The sequence below is a fragment of the Macaca fascicularis genome, chromosome 19, assembly GCF_037993035.2.
Source record: "Macaca fascicularis isolate 582-1 chromosome 19, T2T-MFA8v1.1".
NCBI classification, from domain to species: Eukaryota; Metazoa; Chordata; class Mammalia; order Primates; family Cercopithecidae; genus Macaca; species Macaca fascicularis.
Window position 1 is genome coordinate 41,630,128 of NC_088393.1, and position 21,974 is coordinate 41,652,101.

Below are 21,974 nucleotides of genomic sequence, written 5' to 3' on the forward strand. Positions count from 1 at the left end.
TGTGTTCAAATAGGAGAGGCTCCAGAGGGCCTTTGCCTGTTGATTCTCAAAAGAGCCATTTTATTTAGAAATGTACATTTTAAACTGTTTCATTAGCTTGTTCATTCATTTAACAGTGAACATCTTTGTGAATGCCCACTTTGTGCCAGGCACTAGGATGACAACCTCTACTCACAGCCTGCTGGGAGAATAGGCTTACAAAAACAGGGTTAAGGGGCCAGGATGGAGATGTGCGGGAACCAGAGGAAGGGAGGGTCATGTCTCTGAACAGTAGTGCTGCAGGAAAGCTAAGATGGGGCACCAGTGAGAAGAGGCTGGCACCCAAGTCAGGAAAGACGGGGTGGAGCTGTCTGGGGAGGGTAAGTGGCCAGCCAGGCATCGAGGCAGGCGAGCAGGAGTGTTTGGCAGACAGATGGGATGGCAGGCTCCAAAGATAAAACCACAACAGGGTGAGAGCTCAGTGGACACAGGGAATTTTGTCTGTTTTTTGCTAGTCAAATCATTCCCTATAGCAGGGCTTGGAATATTTGAAACTTTTAAAATTCTTTAAGTTTTTCTTTTCTTTTTCTTTCTTTCTTTTTTTTTTTTTTGAGACAGGGTCTCGCTCTGCTGCCTAGGCTGAAGTGCAGTGCTGTGATCAAGGCTCACTACAGCCTGGACCTCCAGGCTCAAGAGATCCTCCCACCTCAGCCTCTTCCAAGTAGCTGGGACTACAGGCTCATGCCACCATGTCTAGCTTATTATTATTATTATTACTATTAATATTATTCTATTTTTTTTTTTTTTGGTAGAGATGGAGTCTCACTGTGTTGTCCAGGCTGGTCTTGAGCTGCTGGGCTCAAGTGATCCACCTACCTCTGCCTCCCAAAGTGCTGGGATTACAGACATGAGCCACTGTGCCCAGACAAGATTCTTTTTTGTTTTGTTTTGTTTTGTTTTGTTTTGTTTTGAGATGGAGTTTCACTCTGTCCCCCAGGTTGGAGTGCAGTGGCGTGGTCTTGGCTCACTGCAAGCTCTGCCTCCCGAGTTCACGCCATTCTCCTGCCTCAGCCTTCTGAGTAGCTGGGACTATAGGCGCCTGCCACTACGCCCGGCTTTTTTATTTTTTTATTTTTTTTTATTTTTGGTAGAGACGGGGTCTCACCGTGTTAGCCAGGATGATCTTGATCTTTTGACCTTGTGATCTGCCTGCCTCGGCCTCCCAAAGTGCTGGGATTACCTCGTGATCTGCCTGCCTCCGGCCTCCCAAAGTGCTGGGATTACAGGCGTGGACAAGATTCTTAATTGGTCTAACTCTGCCTACATCCTCATTTGTCAGTTGCTTTACATGTGATTTGAGCAGTTCTCTAGTATGCTTTATGTGACTTCATGAAGTTTTTTTTTGTTTTTTGTTTTTTGTTTTTGATACGGGGTCTCGCCCTGTCACCCAGGCTGGAGTACAGTGGCACGATCTTGGCTCACTGCAGCCTCCGCCTGCTGGGTTCAAACAATTCTCTGCCTCAGCCTCCCAAGTAGCTGAGATTACAGGTGCCCGCCACCACGCCTGGCTAATTTTTGTATTTTAGCCCAGCTAAGTCTTGTATTTTTAGTAGAGGCAGGGTTTCACCATCTTGGCCAGGCTGGTCTTGAACTCCTGACCTTGTGATCTACCTGCCTTGGCCTCTGAAAGTGCTGGGATTACAGGCATGAGCCACCACACCGGACCAACATGAAGTCTTTTATCCCTTGGAAGATTGGCTATTTCCCAGCACAGCAGATATGTTTATAAAATCTAACCATCATGCAAGAGCTAGACCAGAGGTTGGCTCCCTAGTGGATAGAGAGCACAGTGGTGTGGGATGGTGTGGCATGGTCATCAGCAATAACGTGGGGGAGAATTGTGCGAGTCTCCTCTCGTGGTGACAACCTTATGACTGAATGGTGGGCTGCAGGGAGCCACTCCGGTGGGGCGATTCCAGCCTAGCACAGGGTTGCTTTCCTAGTCACTCTGATGTGGCGTTCTCTATTCCTTTTCCACAGCCAGAAGCATTTAAGCTTAAATAAAAGGCAATCAAAAACAGCTCTGAAAAAGTCTGTTTTAAGGAGACTTTTGCCTATGATCAGTGACATTTCTTTTGGGAGACAGAGTTGCGCTCTTGTTGCCCAGGCTGGAGTGCAATGGCGTGATCTTGGCTCACTGCAACCTCCACCTCCCAGGTTCAAGCAATTCTCCTGCTTCAGCCTCCTGAGTAGCTGGGATAACAGGCACACACCACCACGCCAGGCTAATTTTTTTATTTTTAGTAGAGATGAGGTTTCACCATGTTGGCCTGGCTGGTCTCGAGCTCCTGACCTCAGGTGATCCACCCTCCTTGGCCTTTCAGAATGCTGGGATTACAGGTGTGAGCCACCACTCCTGGCCATGGGTGACATTTCTTGTAGGCATTTTACTACATCTTTGTTTCCAGTATGAGAAATAAAAAATAAACATTAGAAGTTGAGACTTTAACTAGGACTTACTGCTCCATTTTACAGAGTAAAAGATAATTTTCTTTTCTTTTTTTTTTTTTTTTTTTGAGACAGAGTCTTGCTCTTTCGCCCAGGCTGGAGTGCAGTGGCACAATCCCCGCTCACTGCACCCTCCGCCTCCCGGGTTCAAGTAGTTCTCCTGCCTCAGCCTCCTCAGTCGCTGGGATTATAGGTGCCCGCCACCATGCCCAGCCAATTTTGTATTTTTAGTAGAGATGGGGTTTTGTCACGCTGGCCAGGATGGTCTCAAGCTCCTGACCTCAGGTGATCCACCTGACTCGGCCTCCCAAAGTGCTGGGATTACAGGCGTGAGGCACCACCCGGGCCAAAAAATAATTTTTTAAAACTATCCCAAAAGGCAAACACAGAGTAAACCATAATTTATAGTTAACAGTATAGTGATTCATTAATGTCTAGTTCTCATCATTCCATAATGAACTTGGCAAAGTATTTCATTTTATGTTTTGGAAATTTTCTTTAGTAAAATTTTCAAAACATGATTTTTCACATCTTAATATTGTCCAGTCTCTAGTTTTTTTATTATTCAATTTCATGCCATTTGCTGCATTGTTGTCATTTCTTTTTAATTTTCACTGTTTGCTTGCATGTTTTGGTCTTTTTCCTGTTTGCTTGCATGTTTTGGTCTGTCTTTCATGCCAAAGACTTTCCTTGAGCTGGCTTTCTGTTCATCAGAAAGGCCCTGGAATGCTAATTGGAGGCTGTGTGTGGGGGTGGGACCAGTTGGCTTCTGGACCCTGAGGTCCAGACCTGCGCCTTGTCGCCTTGTCGTGTGACTTTACAGCCCTTGGTGTCCTCTTGGCTGCTGGGCCCCGGCCTCCTGACTGTTCAGCTCACACATGTGAACCTAACACCTGCCTTGGTCCCCTGCTCCATCTTCTGGACCACTCATGCTGAGGACCAGTCCACAGTAGGAGGCCTCTGAGTGCTCTCTTGACCTTTTCACCTTGACCTTTTCTGCCACCATTTTAGTCTGTCCAGGCCTTTCTGCTCTTTTTTTTTTTTTTTTTTTTTTTTTGAGACGGAGTCTCACGCTGTTGCCCAGGCTGGAGTGCAGTGGCGCGATCTCGGCTCACTGCAAGCTCCGCCTCCCGGGTTCCCGCCATTCTCCTGCCTCAGCCTCCTGAGTAGCTGGGACTACAGGCGCCCGCCACCGCGCCCGGCTAAGTTTTTGTATTTTTAGTAGAGATGGGGTTTCACTGTGGTCTCGATCTCCTGACCTTGTGATCCGCCCGCCTCGGCCTCCCAAAGTGCTGGGATTACAGGCTTGAGCCACCGCGCCCGGCCCTTTCTGCTCTTTTTACACTCCTTTGCTTTCAGCCAGTGATGCCACCTCCCACTACACTGAGAAAATAGAATCTCCCTGATGGCAGCCCTTCTTCCTCATGTGGCCAAGCCACCACCGCCCCTGCCACCCCACTTCACACCCATCTTTTCTTCCTTCTCCTGCCTCATGACAGCAGGGGAGGTGCTGTCTCCTCCTGTCGAGGATTGCCCGGTGCCCTCCTTGCCCCCATCGTCGAGGGCCCAACTTCTGTGGTGTGACGCAGTGTTTTCTCGCCCTCATCCCCAGCCTGTTCCCGCCAGTGTACAAAGATGCTTCCCACAGAAAAGTCCATTTCTCTGCTCTTTTCTCAGCCAACTTCTTGGAGTAGTTGTCTGCCTTTCCTTCACTTTTCATTCATTCTAAAAAATTACTGTTTTATTTTTACTGCACCCTGTGGCTCCTTACTGCTCCTGGCACACCCCATAGACAGTTTACCCAGAGTAGTCTAAAAAGTAATTATTGTTGAAGTATTTCAGGCATATAGAACATTTCATACCCATCAGTATCTTCCTTTTAGCTGCCTGCCATATTTGCTCATGCCTGTTACATATTTTTAACAGAAAAGTATCACCAGTGCACCTTTTTTTTTTTTTTTTTTTTTTTAAAGACTGTGTCTTGCTTTGTTGCCCAGGCTGGTGTGCAGTGGTGATCACAGCTTACTGCAGTCTTGACCTCCTTGGCTCAAGCAATCCTCCTGAGTAGCTCAGACTATAGGCATGCACCACCATGCTTGGCTAATTATTTATTTTATTTTACTGTTTATTTATTTTTGCAAAGACAGGGTCTTGCTATGTTCCCAGGCTGGTCCCCAGCTCCTAGGCTCCTGCACCCAGTCTGCAAATTCACTTGAATCCCTTTTGTACCTCTCCACTTTCTTATTCATCCCTTTGTCTCTAGAAATAACCTCTTTTGAATTTGAAGCCTGTGATTCTTGTGCGTATTTTAGTATTTTTCCATATATGAATGTATCCATATATAAGGTATTATTTTACACAGTCTGAAACTTTATGTACATGATGTCATTCAGCTTGCTGAAATCTGGCTTCCACTCCTATAAAAGAACATGCCTTCTCTTATCAAGGTCATTGGTGCCTTCCTTCCGTGTTTTCAAATCCAGGGAAGCCTTTCAACAACTTTCAGCAGCTCACAGCAGTGTGGAGAATATTCCTCCCTGGAAATACGCTCATCTTGTGACATCCAGGAACCAAGCTTTCTTTTCTCTTGGGTCATCCTTTCTTCATCTAGTTTACTGGCCTCTCCTTCCTCAACACAACTTCTGAATGAGTTTCTCCAGGCTCAGTTATAGCGCCCTTCTCCTTAGGGGTTCTCCATACAGTCTTGGACTCAAAAAGCCACCTGTGTCCTGGGAGGGGGCTCAAATGTGTGTGATCAGTGAGCCGCCCACTTCCTGTGGGCTTCAGGCACCTGAGCTCAGCTGCTACCAGGGGTCTCGCATAGCCTCTCTCCACTCACCTGTTCCTCCCTAGACCCTCTCTATGCTAGTAAGCGGTGCCATCCCACACTGGGTTGTTCACTTGAGAAAGCTGAGATTTATCCTTCAGCATTTCCATCATGTCCCCACACCTAGTCCAGTCCTTAAGAAAACCAGGCAGGTCCCACCTCCAAAATCCTATCCCAGATCTGTCCCCTTCTTCCATGTCCTTTATCACTACCCTCGTTCAGGGAATCGTTACTTCTCCCCTCCCTGTCTTGCTCTCCTTCATTTTAAAATTGGATGATGTTGCTTCTCATTTCCTTAGGGTAGCACGTGGACCCCTCGGCACGACCTGCCTAGATCTGCCTAGTCTGGCTCCTGCCTTGATGGCCAGCCTTATCAGTGGCCACCCTGCCCTCGCTCGCTGGGCTCTAGTTCCTTGGATGTGTCTTTGTTATCTTGGATCCTTGGCCTGTTTCATGGACCCGCCTGTAGGTCTTGACACCCCCACCCCACCCCACACACATGCAATTCCATTCATGACCTTCTCCTCTAATTCTCACCCTAAATACTGCTTTCTGGGTGTCTAGGACACTCCCTGGTATAGTCCTCTGTTTCCTTCAGTGTTTTTTCTCCATTTATAATTATGTTTTCCTTGTTCACCTTTTTGGCCATGAGGCTGTCAGCTCCAGGAGGGGGTAAGGAGCAGCTTTGTGCTCCAGCATGAACCTAATACACCACCTTGTGAGCTAAATTTTTTTTTTTTTTTTTTTTGAGATGGAATCTTGCTCTGTCGCCCAGGCTGGAGTGCAGTGGCCAGATCTCAGCTCACTGCAAGCTCCGCCTCCCGGGTTTAGGCCATTCTCCTGCCTCAGCCTCCCAAGTAGCTGGGGCTACAGGCGCCCGCCACCTCGCCCGGCTAGTATTTTTTATTTTTTAGTAGAGACGGGGTTTCACCATGTTAGCCAAGATGGTCTTGATCTCCTGACCTCGTGATCCGCCCGTCTCAGCCTCCCAAAGTGCTGGGATTACAGGCTTGAGCCACCGCACCCTGCGTGAGCTAAGTATTTGACTGAAAGATCCTTAGAAAGAGTCAAACAGTTTTAAACTGTGAGACTCTTAGGCTTCAGGGAAGGGTGTTTACATACAGTTTGTGAAACCAAAGCTTTGGAACTTTACGGCATTATAGCAGCTAGTCATTTTCCTGTAGTCTGCAAGTTTTGTAAATATTACAACTCCTACACTGGCCCAGCAGAACAAAAGTTAACTGCTAAAAAATGTTACTTGGTTCACAGAATTGCAACAAAAATAGAAACCTAAAAACAGTTCATCTGTAATCCCATCTAATAAATCAAATATATATTTTTCTGTATTCTCTTCTTGTCCTGATCCATGTATATATTTTCTGCATTTAATCATCAAATGACAGAGATTAGTTTCTCCTTTTCTATCTTGCTTATCTACTCTTCATAAACATATGTAGTGACTGAACAATAAATATTTAATTTTCTGTGCAGATTTCAAAAGCTCTGTTTTTCTGTTAACATGCCAATGTATATTTTCCTGTTCTGTATTCATGTGGCCTTTTCCTTCACTGTATAGGAATGCCCAACCATGTATGTTCTTCCTTTCTTTTTTTTTTATTCTGGAAACTCCAAGTGCCAATATTCTAGGTAACCTGTCTTTTTAAAGCAGGAAAGTTAAAAATGTCTGAATATATATATGTATATATAAAACAAATAACAAGTAGGTAAGTCTTTTTTCCAGGGTTCCTAAAATAAAGGGAGATTTCGGCCGGGTGTCGTGGCTCAAGCCTGTAATCCCAGCTTTTGGGAGGCCGAGGTGGGTGGATCACCTGAGGTCAGGAGTTGAAGACCAGCCTGACCCAACATCATGAAACCCCATCTCTACTAGAAATACAGAACTTAACTGGGCACGGTGGTGGGCGCCTGTAATCCCAGCTACTCGGGAGGCTGAGTTCAGCAGGAGAATTGCTTGAACTCGGGAGGTGGAGGTTGCAGTTAGCCGAGATAGCACCACTGCACTCCAGCCTGGGTGACAGAGTAAGACCTTGTCTCAAAAAAAAAAAAAATAAAATAAAGGGAGATTTCCTTTATCTTCAGGATGGTTAATTAGGCTTTCAAAATTTGGGCTGCTCACTTTGCAATACAAACAATCTAGAACTTCTAGTTTATTTGCTTAGATGGTTTATTGCTGCATTTTAGTTGAGGGAGTTTTTCTTGTTATTGTGGGTCTAATGTTGCAAGAACTGTGCAACCCTCTTTTACCTACCAGTTACTATATATGTTGCAGGCGACATCTAGGCTAAGAGAAAGAGGCTGTGATGGTTGCCTGGCAGGAATTGAAGTTCAACAACTCTTTTGTTCTCAAAGTGCAGCAATTCCTGAGCACCAGCTAAAAGAACTGAACATAAAAATTGACAGTGCTTTGCAAGTAAGTTTTTCAGAACTGACATACTGATTTCCATGGGATAGAAACAAGGGAGGGAGTTAAAGTTGTGATGTTGAACCAATTACAAAGGGTTATAGAGTAGTAATTGGCCTCGAGTCTTTTAATAGCTATAGAAATTTAAGACTTCTATTTCCATTGAACTTTGTCATCTTATAATTTGCTTTATGATCTTGATTGTTAAAAATAACTTATTTCCAGGCATATAAGATAGCTCTGGAAAGCTTAGGACACTGTGAATATGCAATGAAAGCTGGCTTCCACCTGAATCCAAAGGCAATTGAAGCAAGTTTGCAGGTACGCTTTTCCTTCCTAAAGCTCTGGGGACCTAGGGTGCTGCTGCTGCAGTGTAATGTGAACCAAGTGTTTTAACAGATGAGCGATGGGTCACCTCTCCTCTTCCATCCATGCCTTTTCCAGGGCTGCTGCAGCGAGGCGGAAGCCCAGCAGACAGGGCGGAGGCAGACACCCCCACAGCCCATGCAGTGTGAGCTCCCCACCGTCCCTGTGCAGATAGGATCGCACTTCCTGAAGGGCGTCTCCTTTAATGAGTCGGCCGCCGACAATCTGAAACTTAAGACGGTAGCTTTCCATGGGGTTCCAGCAACTGAGTGTGAACTTGAAAATAGAGTTCTTAAGATAAATGTAAAGGCTTGCAAAGGATGTAGATTAAAAAACAAAATGGGGCTGGGCGTGGTGGCTCACGCCTGTAATCCTAGCACTTTGGAAGGCCAAAGCAGGTGGATCACCTGAGGTCAGCGGTTTGAGACTAGCCTGATCAACATGGTGAAACCCCATTTCTACTAAAAATACAAAAATCAGCCGGGTGTGGTGGTGCACGCCTGTAATCTCAGCACTTTGGAAGGCCAAAGCAGGTGGATCACCTGAGGTCAGCAGTTTGAGACTAGCCTGATCAACATGGTGAAACCCCATTTCTACTAAAATTACAAAAATCAGCCGGGTGTGGTGGCGCACGCCTGTAGTCCCAGCTATTCGGGAGGCTGAGGCAGGAGAATTGCTTGAACCCATGAGGTGGAGGCTGCAGTGAGCTAAGATTGTGCCATTGCACTCCAGCCTAGGCAACAAGAGCAAAACTCTGTCTTAAAAAAAAAAAAAAAAAGGCCGGGCGCGGTGGCTCAAGCCTGTAATCCCAGCACTTTGGGAGGCCGAGACGGGCGGATCACGAGGTCAGGAGATCGAGACCATCCTGACTAACACGGTGAAACCCCATCTCTACTAAAAAATACAAAAAACTAGCCGGGCGTGGTGGCGGGCGCCTGTAGTCCCAGCTACTCGGGAGGCTGAGGCAGGAGAATGGCGTCAACCCGGGAGGCGGAGCTTGCAGTGAGCTGAGATCCGGCCACTGCCCTCCAGCCTGAACGGCAGAGCGAGACTCCGTCTCAAAAAAAAAAAAAAAAAAAAAAAAAAAAAAATTAAAAAGCAGACCTATGGAGACTTTAATCAGACGTTTGTCAAGCAAGTTTTTTTTTTGTTTTTTGAGATGGAGTTTTACTCTCTCGTCCAGGCTGGAGTACAGTGGTGTGATCTATCTCAGCTCACTGCAACCTTCACCTCCTGGGTTCAAGCAATCCTCCTGCCTCAGCCTCTGAAGAAGCTGGGACTACAGGCGTGTGCTACCAAGCCTGGCTAATTTTCGTATTTTTAGTAGAGATGGGGTTTCACTGTGTTGGCCAGGATGATCTCGAACTCCTGACCTCGGCTGATCCACCTTACTTGGCCTCCCAAAGTGCTGGGATTACAGGCACGAGCCACCGAGCTGGGCCAAGAGAGTTTTATTCATAATTTTATTCAGATGTTTAACAGAAAGGGTTTGAAAGTACACTATAAGATATTGTTTATGATTAATGTCTGTCCGTGGACTTGTATGAATTACATAAGAAGAGAGATACTGTCATAATGCTGCAGTGATAATGATTATTTGTGGAACATCATGTGTTCCAGCCATTGTGCCAGGTGCTCCACATCATTGTCTCACTTAATGCTCACCCACGAGGTGGGGGTGCTGCCCTTTGGCCCACCTGCCACACCTGGGAACTGATACCCAAGGTCACACAGCTAGAAAGTAGAAGAGCAAGACTCCACGTCTACAAAAAATTTAAAAATTAGTTGAGTGTGGTGGTGTGCACCTACCTGTGTGGTCCCAGCTACTGGGGAGGCTTGAAGCAGGAGAATCACATAAGCCTGAGGGGTCGAGGCTGCAGTGAGCCATGTTCATGCCACTGGTCTGCAGCTTAGACGATAGAGTGAGACCATGTCTCAAAAAACATATAAATAAAATGCTCTTCTTTTAAGGATGATTGTATAAATGCATTTTTACAAATTTTAGAACCTTGCATGGCTTTGTCTTGAGGTGTGAACTCTCTTCTTATCAATCTATAGCATACAATGTTACAGCTGATGAAGGAAGCAGGCTGCTATAATGGAATCACATCCAGGGATGATTTTCCTGTGACTGAAGTGCTGAACCAGGTTTGCCCATCCACATGGCGGGGTGCCTGCAAGACGGCGGTGCAGCTGCTGTTTGGCCAGGCTGGACTGGTGAGTGAGTGCGGGTGGTGGATGATAGGTGGAATACCAAGATGTTTCAAGCATATGAGGATGTGGTGCAGACACATGTGTGAAAATATTGAATAATTTAAAAAGTTATTTGGTGCTATGGAATTTAGACCAGGAAGGTAGACAAGGTAAAGGAAGAGCAGCATTTAAAAAATCTCTTTAAAAAGAAAAATCAGGCCAGGTGCAGTGGCTCAAGCCTGTAATCCCAGCACTTTGGGAGGCCGAGATGGGCGGATCACGAGGTCAGGAGATCGAGAGCATCCTGGCTAACACGGTGAAACCCCGTCTCTACTAAAAAATACAAAAAACTAGCCAGGCGAGGTGGCGGGTGCCTGTAGTCCCAGCTACTCGGGAGGCTGAGGCAGGAGAATGGCGTGAACCCGAGAGGAGGAGCTTGCAGTGAGCTGAGATCCGGCCACTGCACTGCAGCCTGGGTGACAGAGCGAGACTCCATCTTAAAAAAAAAAAAAAAGAAAAAGAAAAAGAAAAATCAGATTGATAATACATATTTGCAGGGAACCTAGTTGTAAAATGATGCTATGGGCTTTGCTCATTTTAAGAAAACTATTACAGGCTGGGCCCCATGGGTCATGCCTGTAGTCCCAGCACTTTGGCAGGAGGATTGCTTAAGTCTAGGAGTTTTAAATTAGCCTGGGCAACATAGTGAGACCTTGCCTCTATTTTTCTCTTTTTTTTTTTTTGTGACAGATTCTTGCTCTGTCACCCAGGCTGCAGTGCAGTGACACGATCTCAACTCGCCGCAACCTCTGCCTCCTAGTTTTGAGTGATTCTCCTGCCTTAGCTTCCCAAGTAACTGAGATTACAGGTGCCCGCCACCACACCCGGGTAATTTTTTTTTTTTGAGATGGAGTCTCGCTGTGTTGCACAGGCTGCAGTGCAGTGGCGTGATCTCGGCTCACCACAACCTCTGCCTCCCGGGTTCAAGTGATTCTCCTCCCTCAGCCTCACGAGTAGCTGGAACTACAGGTATGCACCACCATGCCTGGCTAATTTTTGTATTTTTTAGTAGAGACAAGGTTTCACTATGTTGGCCAGGCTGGTCTTGAACTCCTGACCTCGTGATCCGTCCACTTAGGCATCCCAAACTGCTAGAATTACAGGCATGAGCCACCATACCTGGCCCTTAAAAAAAAAAAAAAAAAAGAAAAGAAAAATTACATTAGTAACAATTTGACAGGGCCCCTTAACCTAGCCCCTATTCTGGACCTGCATTGGATGTCTGTTGCTCAAACATCCCATGCTTCTTCCTGTCCCAGGCCTGTGCTCTTGATGCCCCTTTTATCTGAAAATACTCTTCTTTCTGATTATCATGTGGGTCACTCCTTATCTTCCTGGTGTCAGCTCCAAAATCACCTCCTGTGAGAGGCCTACCTTGACCACAATGGTATAAGTAGTGCCCTGATCCAGTCACTGTATACCAGTTCTGTTTATCTCCTTCTTAGCAGTAAAGTAACATCAACTAAAAAATAATGATTTGTTCATCTTTCAGAGGAAAAAAAACTTTGGCCAGAGTTGAGTGGGTCAGGAGATCAACATCTGAAACCACCATGTAGCTTTTTGTTTGCACCACTGACCCATAGAATCTTATGTATTTGATCTCCCTTTCTAGTAAATGACAACTTTTGAAAAAGATATGGTGGCAGGGCATGGTGGCTCACACCTACCTGTAATCCCAACCCTTTGGGAGGCCGAGGCAGGTAGATCACCTGAGGTCAGGAGTTCAAGACCAGCCTGGCCAGCATGGCGAAACCTCGTCTCTAAAAATACAAAAATTAGCCAGGTGTGGTGGCGGGCACCTGTAATCCCAGCTACTTGAGAGGCTGAAGCATGGGAATCACTTGAGCCTGGGAGTCAGAGGTTGCAATGAGCCGAGATTGCGCCACTGCACTCCAGCCTGGGTGATAGAGTAAGACCCAGTCTCAAAAAAAAAAAAAAAAGATACGGCATTTCAGTCAGAGGTTGGAAGGACCTAATTGGAGATTAAGAAAATTAAAGAACTTGTTTTTTAGTCTGATTCCTACTTTATTCACATAAAGAGCTATTGAGGGTATGCTGTCCTTTTGTTTCAAGCGGGTCAGGGCTCAGGCAGCCCAGCTCCGGGTGGGGCTGCCTTGTGGAGACTCAGATGAGGGCCTGTTCACAGTAATGAGTTACATTTCCTTTGGGATCTTTTCCTCAGTATAGGGACCTCCAAAAGAAGTAGTAAACCAGACATGCCTTGCTGAAGCATGGAAAAGCCCATTGGCTTTACGATACCGATCTATACTCCCAGAGACCATTTAGCTGAAACTGCAAGGACCATGCCAATGAGTTCCCCTGAAAGAAGTGTGCAAAATAAGGCCAAAAGGCACAAGGGTATTTTGAGAAAACACTGTAGGTTAAAAAAAAAAAGTTCCATGTTATTCAGAGAGCAGAAACTTCTTCCTAGTTCCTTGCGTCTTGATTGCAGGATGCTTTTATGTGTGACTTTAGGTTATGGTTCTGGGGATGGGAGGAGAGAGGAAACACCTGTGTGGTCCAACAATGGCTATTCCTTTGACAGGAAGTTTTTTCCAAAGGTCATTGCAGATCAGCTATGGGAACTCTTTAAACCAGTGAAAGCTGGCTGCATTAGAGGCTGAGTTTGGAATATGATACACAACTCTATACAGTTTTACCCCTTCTGAAATATTACAGATTTGGTTTTTAAATATTTTATGATTTTTAAAAACATTCTTGGCCGGGTGCGGTGGCTCAAGCCTGTAATCCCAGCACTTTGGGAGGCCGAGGCGGGTGGATCACAAGGTCAGGAGATCGAGACCATCCTGGCTAACATGGTGAAACCCCGTCTCTACTAAAAGTATAAAAAAACTAGCCGGGCGTGGTGGCGGGCGCCTGTAGTCCCAGCTACTCGGAGGCTGAGGCGGGAGAAGAGCGTGAACCCGGGAGGCGGAGCTTGCAGTGAGCCGAGATAGCGCCACTGCACTCCAGCCTGGGCCACACAGCAAGACTCTATCTCAAAAAAAAATAAATAAATAAAATAAAAACATTCTTTTAGTTATTTGAAATATATTCATCACTTTGTCAGACTCTAGATTACATAGGATACTCTATCACCTATCTAGTATTAAAGACTCTTCCTGGAAATAAGAGGAAATTATTCAAAAAGGGGTCAGTTCTTCCTCTGTCCTGAAGTAGTTCAGTTTTTATTGATAGTTGAGGATAAAATAATCTTTAAAAAAAGTTTCATCCACTTCTGGGCATGTCATGACAAATGGGCTTATCTGAAGCATTGGTTTGACTTTTTTTTTTTTTTTTTTTGAGATGGAGTCTCGCTCTGTCGCCCAGGCTGGAGTGCAGTGGCACAATCTCAGCTCCCTGCAACCTCTGCCTCCCGGGTTCAAGCAGTTCTCCTGCCTCAGCCTCCCAAGTAGCTTGCACTGCAGGACCACCATGCCTGGCTAATTTTTGTATTTTTAGTGGAGATGGGGGTTTCACCATGTTGGCCATGGTGGTCTCAAACTCCTGACCTCAAGTGATCCACCCACCTAAGCCTCCCAATGTGCTGGGATTACAGGCGTGAGCCACTGCACCCAGCCTGGTTTGACTTTCAGTGATACTTTTACTTCTTTTAAGTGCATAAAGTAAAAAATACTAAGATAAAGGACACACATTAATTCCTCCTAATTAACATATTGATAGTTTGGAAAAAGTGCTAGAGGTGCTTGCCAGTTCAGTAAATCCCATGCCCAGAATGTGGTTTGTGTTTGTTGAAATGTTCTTAGATTTGGTCATCTTTACTGCTTGCTATTGTCTTCGTGGGGCCCTGACTGGCCTTGGCATAACTAGGCTGCTAGGGGAATAGTTCTTAGAGAGTCATTTTATGTATTGGATTTTATTCTGATGCGTTTTCCTCTCTGAAAGCTGGTTGTTGTTATTTGTTGTTTTTTTCTATCTTAGGTGGTGGTTGACACAGCACAGATTGAGAATAAAGAAGCCTATGCCCCCCAGATCAGTTTAGAAGGCTCTAGAATCGTGGTTCAAGTCCCATCCACATGGTAACGTGCCTCTTACTTTCACCGGAGCCTAAGCTCTCACTGACATTTGCACATCTTTGAAATGATGGCCTTGTTTTGAACAATCCCCACGCTGGCTGACGCAGCAAGTCTTGCTGCACATGCAGGTTTATGGGCAGCAGTGGTATGTTAGTGGCGTGTGTCATGATTATTGGTCTATGATGAGAAAGCCAAGAGGTCTGAAAAATGATCTCATTGACCATAAGGTAACTAAAATGTTATATATTCTTGGATCATAATGAGCAGTATTATCTTTGTTACTGAGTCTACAGCATTTAAACATAGTATATCATTTTCTCTCACCCAGTGTTCACTAAAGCTGAGTAGAGAACATAGAATTCCTTCTCCTCTGTTCCAACTACAACCCTGATGATCTTGAGCTCATGTTATGACACACCCAATGTCTTTACAAATCTTGGGACAGTCATTTTTAGATATTATATTCGTAACACTTATAATAGATAAAAGATTGTTCTTAATTTTTTTTTTTTTTTAAAGTTCCTACAAATCAGAAGAAAATGGTCAAGGGACATGAACAGCTAAGTCAGAAAAGAAGACATATGATCAACAAATAGATTAAGAAAATGTAATGGCCAGGTGTGGTGGCTCACACCTGTAATCCTATCACTTTGGAAGGCCAAGGCAGGCAGATTGCCTGAGGTCAGGAGTTTGAGACCAGCCTGCCCAATGTGGTGAAACCCCATCTCTACTAAAAATACAAAAATTATCCAGGCATGGTGGCGGGGGCCTGTAATCCCAGCTAATCAGGAAGCTGAGGCACAAGAATCGCTTGAACCCGGAAGGTGGAGTTTGCAGTGAACTGAAATTGCACTATTGCACTCCAGCCTGGGCGATAGAGCAAAACTGTCTCAAAAAAATAATAATAATAATCAGAGACAAAGTAAAGAAACCATATGGGGCCAGGTGGGGTGGCTCACACCTGTAATAATTCCAGCACTTTGGAAGGTCGTAGCGGGTGGATTGCCTGAGGTCAGGAGTTCGAGACCAGCCTGGCCAATGTGGCGAAACCCCGTCTCTACTAAAAATACAAAAATTAGTCCAGCATGGTGGCGTGCACCTGTAATCCCAGCTTGAGGCAGGACAACTGCTTAAGCCTGGGTGACAGAGATTGCAGTGAGCAGAGATCGTGCCACTGCACTCCAGCCTGGGTGACAGAGCGAGACCCCATCTCCAAAAAAAAAAAATATGATGTCATTTTGCCCAGAATATTGTTAACTTGTTTTAGAATAACTATACTAAATATAGTGACAATACTAGTTTGAGCCAGACTGTGAAAACAGGCAAAAGGGTTGTTGAATAAATACAGCCTTTCTGGAGGGCAGTTTAGTATATTAGAAGCCTAAAATAAGGGATATGACCTCAATAATTCCAGTTTCGCCTCTAGAAATTTATCTTTGTGATATGTATTCACATTCAACTATAAGGATGAGCATCATAGTTTTATTAATAAACAGGAAAAATTAAGCATATATTGGAAGGCATTTGCTATTAAAATGGTAATCTGCATGAATATTTAGCTATAAGAGAAAATATTTAAATCATTTAAGTAGGCAGAAATACTAAGGAACAAAGAGGTGCCGTTGGTGCCTATGTGAACTAAAATGGTAGTTGGGTAAGGCATACAAGTTGTATTTAAACCATTTGTTCTTTTTTTTCTTTTCTTTTCCTTTTTTTTCGAGATGGAGTCTTGGTCTGTCACCTAGGCTGGCGTGCAATGGCGCAATCTCAGCTCACTGCAGCCTCTTCCGCCTGGGTTCCAGTGATTCTTCTGCCTCAGCCTCTTGGGTAGCTGGGATTACAGGCACACGGCACCACGCCTGGCTAATTTTTGTACTTTTAGTAGAGACAGGGTTTCACCATGTTGGCCAGGCTGGTCTTGAACTCCTGACCTCAGGTGATCCACCCGCCTTGGCCTCCCACAGTGCTGGGATTACAGGCGTGAGCCACCGCGCCTGGCCCATTTGTTCTTGAAATGTAAGAGTACAGGCCGGGCGCGGTGGCTCACGCCTGTAATCCCAGCACTTTGGGAGGCCGAGACGGGCGGATCACGAGGTCAGGAGATCGAGACCATCCTGGCTAACACGGTGAAACCCCGTCTCTACTAAAAATACAAAAAACTAGCCGGGCGAGGTGGCGGGCGCCTGTGGTCCCAGCTACTCTGGAGGCTGAGGCAGGAGAATGGCGTAAACCCGGGAGCCGGAGCTTGCAGTGAGCTGAGATCCGGCCACTGCACTCCAGCCTGGGCGACAGAGCCAGACTCAGTCTCAACAACAACAACAACAAATGTAAGAGTACAATAGTAGATTCTGTAAAAAATGTTTAGAGTCTATGAATATATTAAGAAAAGATTGGCAGTTCACTTTGTGTCCTAAAACCTCCCTTCTATAAGTACTCTGCCACCAAAAAGTTTTTATGTTTTTAAATTAATTTTTTTTTGGTAGAGACTAGATCTCACGCTGTCCCCTAGACTGGAGGGCAGTGGTGTGATCATGGCTTTCTGTAGCCTTGAACTCCTGGTCTCGAGCAATCCTACCACCCTAGTCTCTCAAGTAGCTGGGACTACAGGCATGCGCCACCATGCCCGGCTAATTTTTAAGTTTTTTTGTAGAGATGAGGTCTCACTATATTGGCCAGCATGGTCTGAAATGCGTGGGTTCAAGTGATCCCACTGCCTTGGCCTCCCAAAGTGCTGGGATTGCAGGCATGAGCTACTGTACCTGGCCCAAAATTTTAAGTTAATTATAGGGTGGCATACTGTGTCCTGAAATTAATGGTAATTTATACACATATTTTCATTTCTATCAAACAGTAAACCAGAGGCTCACTTTTCTGTAAGATTTTTGTGTTCCTAAATTCTTTTTTTTTTTCTTTTGTAGTTAGTGTTCTACTGAAATGTGTTCCTGATTTTTTTTTTTTTTTGAGATAGTTTTGTTCTTGTTGCCCAGGCTGGAGTGCAATGGCACTGTCTTGGCTCACTGCAACCTCCGTCTCCTGGGTTCAAATGATTTTCCTGCCTCAGCTTCCTTAGTAGCTGGGATTACAGGCACCCACCTGCATGCCCAGCTAATGATTTTTGTATTTTTAGTAGAGATGGGGTTTCACCATGTTAACCAAGCTGGTCTCAAACTCATGACCTTGGGTAATCCACCCGCCTTGGCTTCCCAAAGTGCTGGGATTACAGGCGTGAGCCACTGCACCCGGCCCTGAATTCTTAAATTTTTCCAATTCAGGCTGTTATTGGAAAATGTTAAAACTTAATCAGAATTCTCATTTTGAAGAAAACAGTTTGAACTTTTGGATGGTTGGGTGAATATAAACAGCCAATGCAAAAATGGCTAACACTTCGGTTTATTTTGAAAACTCTCCCTGTGGGGTTGATTTCCTTTGTAACTCATTGCACCCTCACAAAAAAGACCTTGTAGACTGTGAGTCCTTGCAGAGGCTCCCTCTGCTGGCTGCTTTTGGTAATTTTGCAAAATTTTAATTCTTTTGTTTTTTTCAAATTACAGAATACTGTATGTGCTTGTTGGGAAGAATACAAACAGAAATGATTGCTTTACTCCACCAGGAGAAAAAGGATATTGCTATCTATCCATGCTTCATTTCACTGAATATTTACTGAATACTTATTGTGTACCAGACACTGTTCTGGGCTCTGGGAATTTAATTATGAGCAAGACACACAGGGTCCCTGCTCCTCATAAACCAACTTGAGAATAGAGAAGGGGGAGACAGCTGTTAAGTATAAGAGATGAGTTCAAACACAGGCAGGCATATGATGGAAATGAGAGGAGATTGCCAATATATGATAGAGAATAAGTGGGATAGAGATTGGGGGGAGACTTTTAGACGAGTCAGTCTGGAAGGGGTTCTGACGATATGACGTTGGATTTGAGAGGAGCCTGCCATGGAGAGAGCAGATGGGGAGCACACTTCAGGCAGAAGGAATGCCAGTGCAGAGGCTTCAGGAGTGAACCAGCATGGAACGAGATGCACTAGGTGGTGATAAGGACGGGAAGTTATAGATGTCAAGACTTGCAGGGCCCTTGAGGGAACTGGGCTTTTAATCTAAGAACAGGTACAGGGTTTTAAGCAAGTCTTGATGATTTGTCAGCAGAATGGGTTTAGCCACTTAAGGGCATTTTATTGATCAGCTCAAGACTGATGAATAAAATAAAAATGCCAGTTTGTTGATTGTTGATTTTTCAGAAAGATTAATTATTATCACCAGGAACTGTAGTACTCTTTTCTGCATGGCCAACAAATGCTTTCCTAGTGGGCAAACATGTGACAAGCCAAGTCACAACGAGACTTGGCTTGGGAACAAGAGCATATGTGTCCTGATTATCAGTGATTCCAGACGGAGAGAATTGGGTGCACTGAACCCTGGGCAGGCTCAGTTGCCAAGATTCTCTCTGAAGAGTCCAAGGTCTAGCTGGGCACTAGCAGAGCTTGCGTTGTTGTTCACCCTTTCCTGTGCTTCAGAGCCTGGCTGGCTCTCATTTCATGCTCTTATGCATTTCTTTGATACATTTCTTCCCAAGCCCAAGTCATGTTAGGGAGTACTGCTACCTCCTTGGGTGACTTTGCAAGTGTTGAGTTCACCATTTAGCTCCTAGAGTGCCCAGGATTTGGCAGACATCATCTTCCTAGTAGACCTGTGCTGCTCAGACTGTTTTCCCTCTCAGAAAAGGGCTCTTGGCTGGACCAAGTGGGTCACACCTGTAATCCTAGCGCTTTGGGAGGCTGAGGCAGGAGGATCACCTGAGCTAAGGAGTTCAGGACCAGCCTGAGCAACATAGTGAGACCCCGTCTCTACAAAAAAATTAAAAAATTAGCCGGGTGCGGTGGCACACGCCTGTAGTCCCTGCTACTTGGGAGGCTGACATGGGAAGATGGCTTGAGCCTAGGAGGTTGAGGATGCAGTGAACTTTGATCACACCACTGCAATCCAGCCTTGAGGACAGAGTGGGACTCTGTCTCAAAAAAAGGTTGGGGGGCTCTTGGTGTAGGTACCCTGAATGGACAGTGGAGACCCAAATGATGAGAAGCAGTTGGCCATATCCAAATCTCAGGAAAGAGAAATTCGGGCAAAGGCAGCAGCAAGAACAAAGGTCCTAGGTGTGGACAAACCCATCCAGGGAAAGAGAAGGCCTCACGGCTGGGACAAGGTGGAAGGGCTGGGCACAGAGGGCTTTGAGGACTGTGGTGAGGGTTTAGATTTTATTTCAATCACGATGAGATGCCGTTGAAGGGTTTTAAGCAGGGGAGTGATGTGCTCTGATAGGCACTACGGGAAGCTCGCTCTGGCTGCTATGTGAAGGATGGGCTTTGGAGGTACAGGAGTAGAGAAAAAGAGACCAGGTGAGAGCTTGGTCCTGAAACCCAGGAGTGGTGGTTTCCTGAAGCAGGGGGTTCATAAACAAGGTGGTGAGAAGTGCTTGGATTCTGGATGTGTTTTATAAGAAGAGGTGTCAGGATTCACTGATGGATTGCATGCAAGATGTGAGGAACTAGAGAGGATGTGTAAGTTTTGTGGTAGACAGTTGTGTTTACTTATTGGAGAAGTCAGCAGGAATCAGAATGTCTGAGCTAGCACAGACCCCACAGGTTAAGGGCTCAGCCCTGCAAGGCTACTTCCCACTTCAGATGCCATCCACAAGTCCCAGGTGGTCACCCGACTTCTAACCAATTGGCTATAAGTTGAGGGTTCCCATAACCTCCAGGTTTGATATTTTGCTATAATGTCTCACAGAACTCAGTAAAACATTTAATTACATTTATGGTTTGTTATAAAGGATATTATAGCAGATACACAGCCAGGTGAAGAGGTGCATAGCGTGCAGTGTGTAGGATGGGGCCCCGAGCCTCCATGCCCTTGCCAGGTGTGCCCCATGCCCAGCACCTCAGTGTGTTCACCAGTGTGGAAGTTCTCAGAACCCGATGATCTAATGATTTTTATGGAGGCTTCATCATACAAGCAAGTCATCTTATTGGAACAAAAGACACTATCATCCAGGAACTCTCAAGGGTTTTAGGAGCTCTGTATGAGGAACTGGAGGCAGAGACCAAATATATATTCTGATATCACGAGACCTCAGACCCTTTTGCTTCCTCCTCCTCTTGTGGAGCAGTGAGTTCCAGGGTCAGCCCTGTTGTTTTCTCCGTGTTCTTACAGTTACTGAATTTTTGTTGGGCGCGAGAAGTACATAAAAGTTGTAGCCTTTTCTATGAGACCTGCTTGAAACACCTTTGCAGAGAAGGGCAGCCAAGACTAATGCAGCCTAATCTGTGCCTAGGTGCCTGAAAGAAGACCCTGCCACCATGTCCCTGCTGCAGAGAAGCCTTGATCCTGAGAAGACCCTGGGTCTGGTGGATGTGCTCTACACAGCCGTGCTGGACCTAAACCGCTGGAGGGCTGGAAGGTTGGTGTCTGTGCGGGTCACTTAAATTGTCTGTGGTTTGCATTTAGATGCATACTGAGGGGACAGTGTGACTATGCACAATTTCATGTGTGCTTGTGTCACTGATAGTATGCGGTATTGTAAATAAGGCAATACGGACTTTTTAGTAACTTTTATTTTCAGAATAATTTAAAACCTGCAGCAAAGTGGCAAGAATGATACAAAGAACTGCTCCATGCCCTGTACCCAGATTATCCTATTTGCTAACATTTTTGCCTGCCTTTGTTTTGTCATTTGAGAGGAAGTCCATCAAGAGGACTTTTAACTCATATTCTCGTTATGAATTAAGAACAGAGAAATGTTTAGAAAATTTACTTATGTCTTTTAGAATTTGTTTTCTTTTTCAATCCGTTCTCTCAGGTTGAACCTGAAAAATGTGTATACATCTGGTAGGAGCCTTAAACATCTAGCCATGGCCCCTCTCCCTTTTCTTTTCTTTTCTTTTTTTTTTTTCTTTTCTGTCTTGGTCTTTGTGTTTGGTTTTGTCGTCTTGTCTTTATAGGCTCTGGCTCTGTCACCCAGCCAGGCTGGAGTGTAGTGGTGCAATCTCAGCTCACTGCAGCCTCCCCCAGCTCCTGGGCTCAAGTCATCCTCCTACCTCAGCCTCCCGAGTAGCTGGGATTACAGGTGTGCGCCATGATGCCCAGCCAATTTTTGTTTTTTTCATGAAGACGGGGTTTCGCCATGTTGGCCAGGCTGGTATCAAACTCCTGACCTCAAGTGATCTGCCTGCCTTGACCTCCCAAAGTGCTGGGATTACAGGCGTGAGCCACCATGCCCAACCTTTTCTCCCTTTCTTAACTCATGAGTACACAAAGGCCAGAATAGTAAAGTGAATTTTCCAGGGCCACACAGCCTTCACCTGCCTCAGCTCCTGCCCCATGCCCTTTCGCTCTGTAGGGCTCCATTTTAGTATGGGGAAAATGTGCTCAGGAAACTTTGAAAGTCACAGCCATCTTTTGGGACAACTTTGGTCCATAGTATCCCTGCATCCCCCCACCACCTCCCTCTGCTTTGTGGAGTTGTCCATTGTCCCTCTGCTGTATTTGCGTGGCTGTAGCCCCTGTCCTCCAGGTACA

The 21,974-nt window shown here is 45.5% G+C and overlaps 1 protein-coding gene across 7 annotated transcripts in view; it reads left to right on the forward strand.

Annotated features, from left to right (window-relative positions):
• Nucleotides 1-21,974, forward strand: part of GARRE1 (granule associated Rac and RHOG effector 1) — a 99,724-nt gene that overhangs the window by 63,078 nt on the left and 14,672 nt on the right. For 6 of the 7 annotated variants that reach the window (XM_065536421.1, XM_074023106.1, XM_015440945.3 and 3 more), the window contains 6 exons: nucleotides 7,602-7,742; nucleotides 7,959-8,054; nucleotides 8,178-8,339; nucleotides 10,158-10,316; nucleotides 14,295-14,392; nucleotides 20,731-20,856. In XM_065536421.1, the coding sequence (XP_065392493.1) occupies nucleotides 7,602-7,742; nucleotides 7,959-8,054; nucleotides 8,178-8,339; nucleotides 10,158-10,316; nucleotides 14,295-14,392; nucleotides 20,731-20,856 (782 nt within the window). The remainder of the gene's footprint in view (nucleotides 1-7,601; nucleotides 7,743-7,958; nucleotides 8,055-8,177; nucleotides 8,340-10,157; nucleotides 10,317-14,294; nucleotides 14,393-20,730; nucleotides 20,857-21,974) is intronic. The other variant, XM_065536424.1, reaches the window with a different exon arrangement.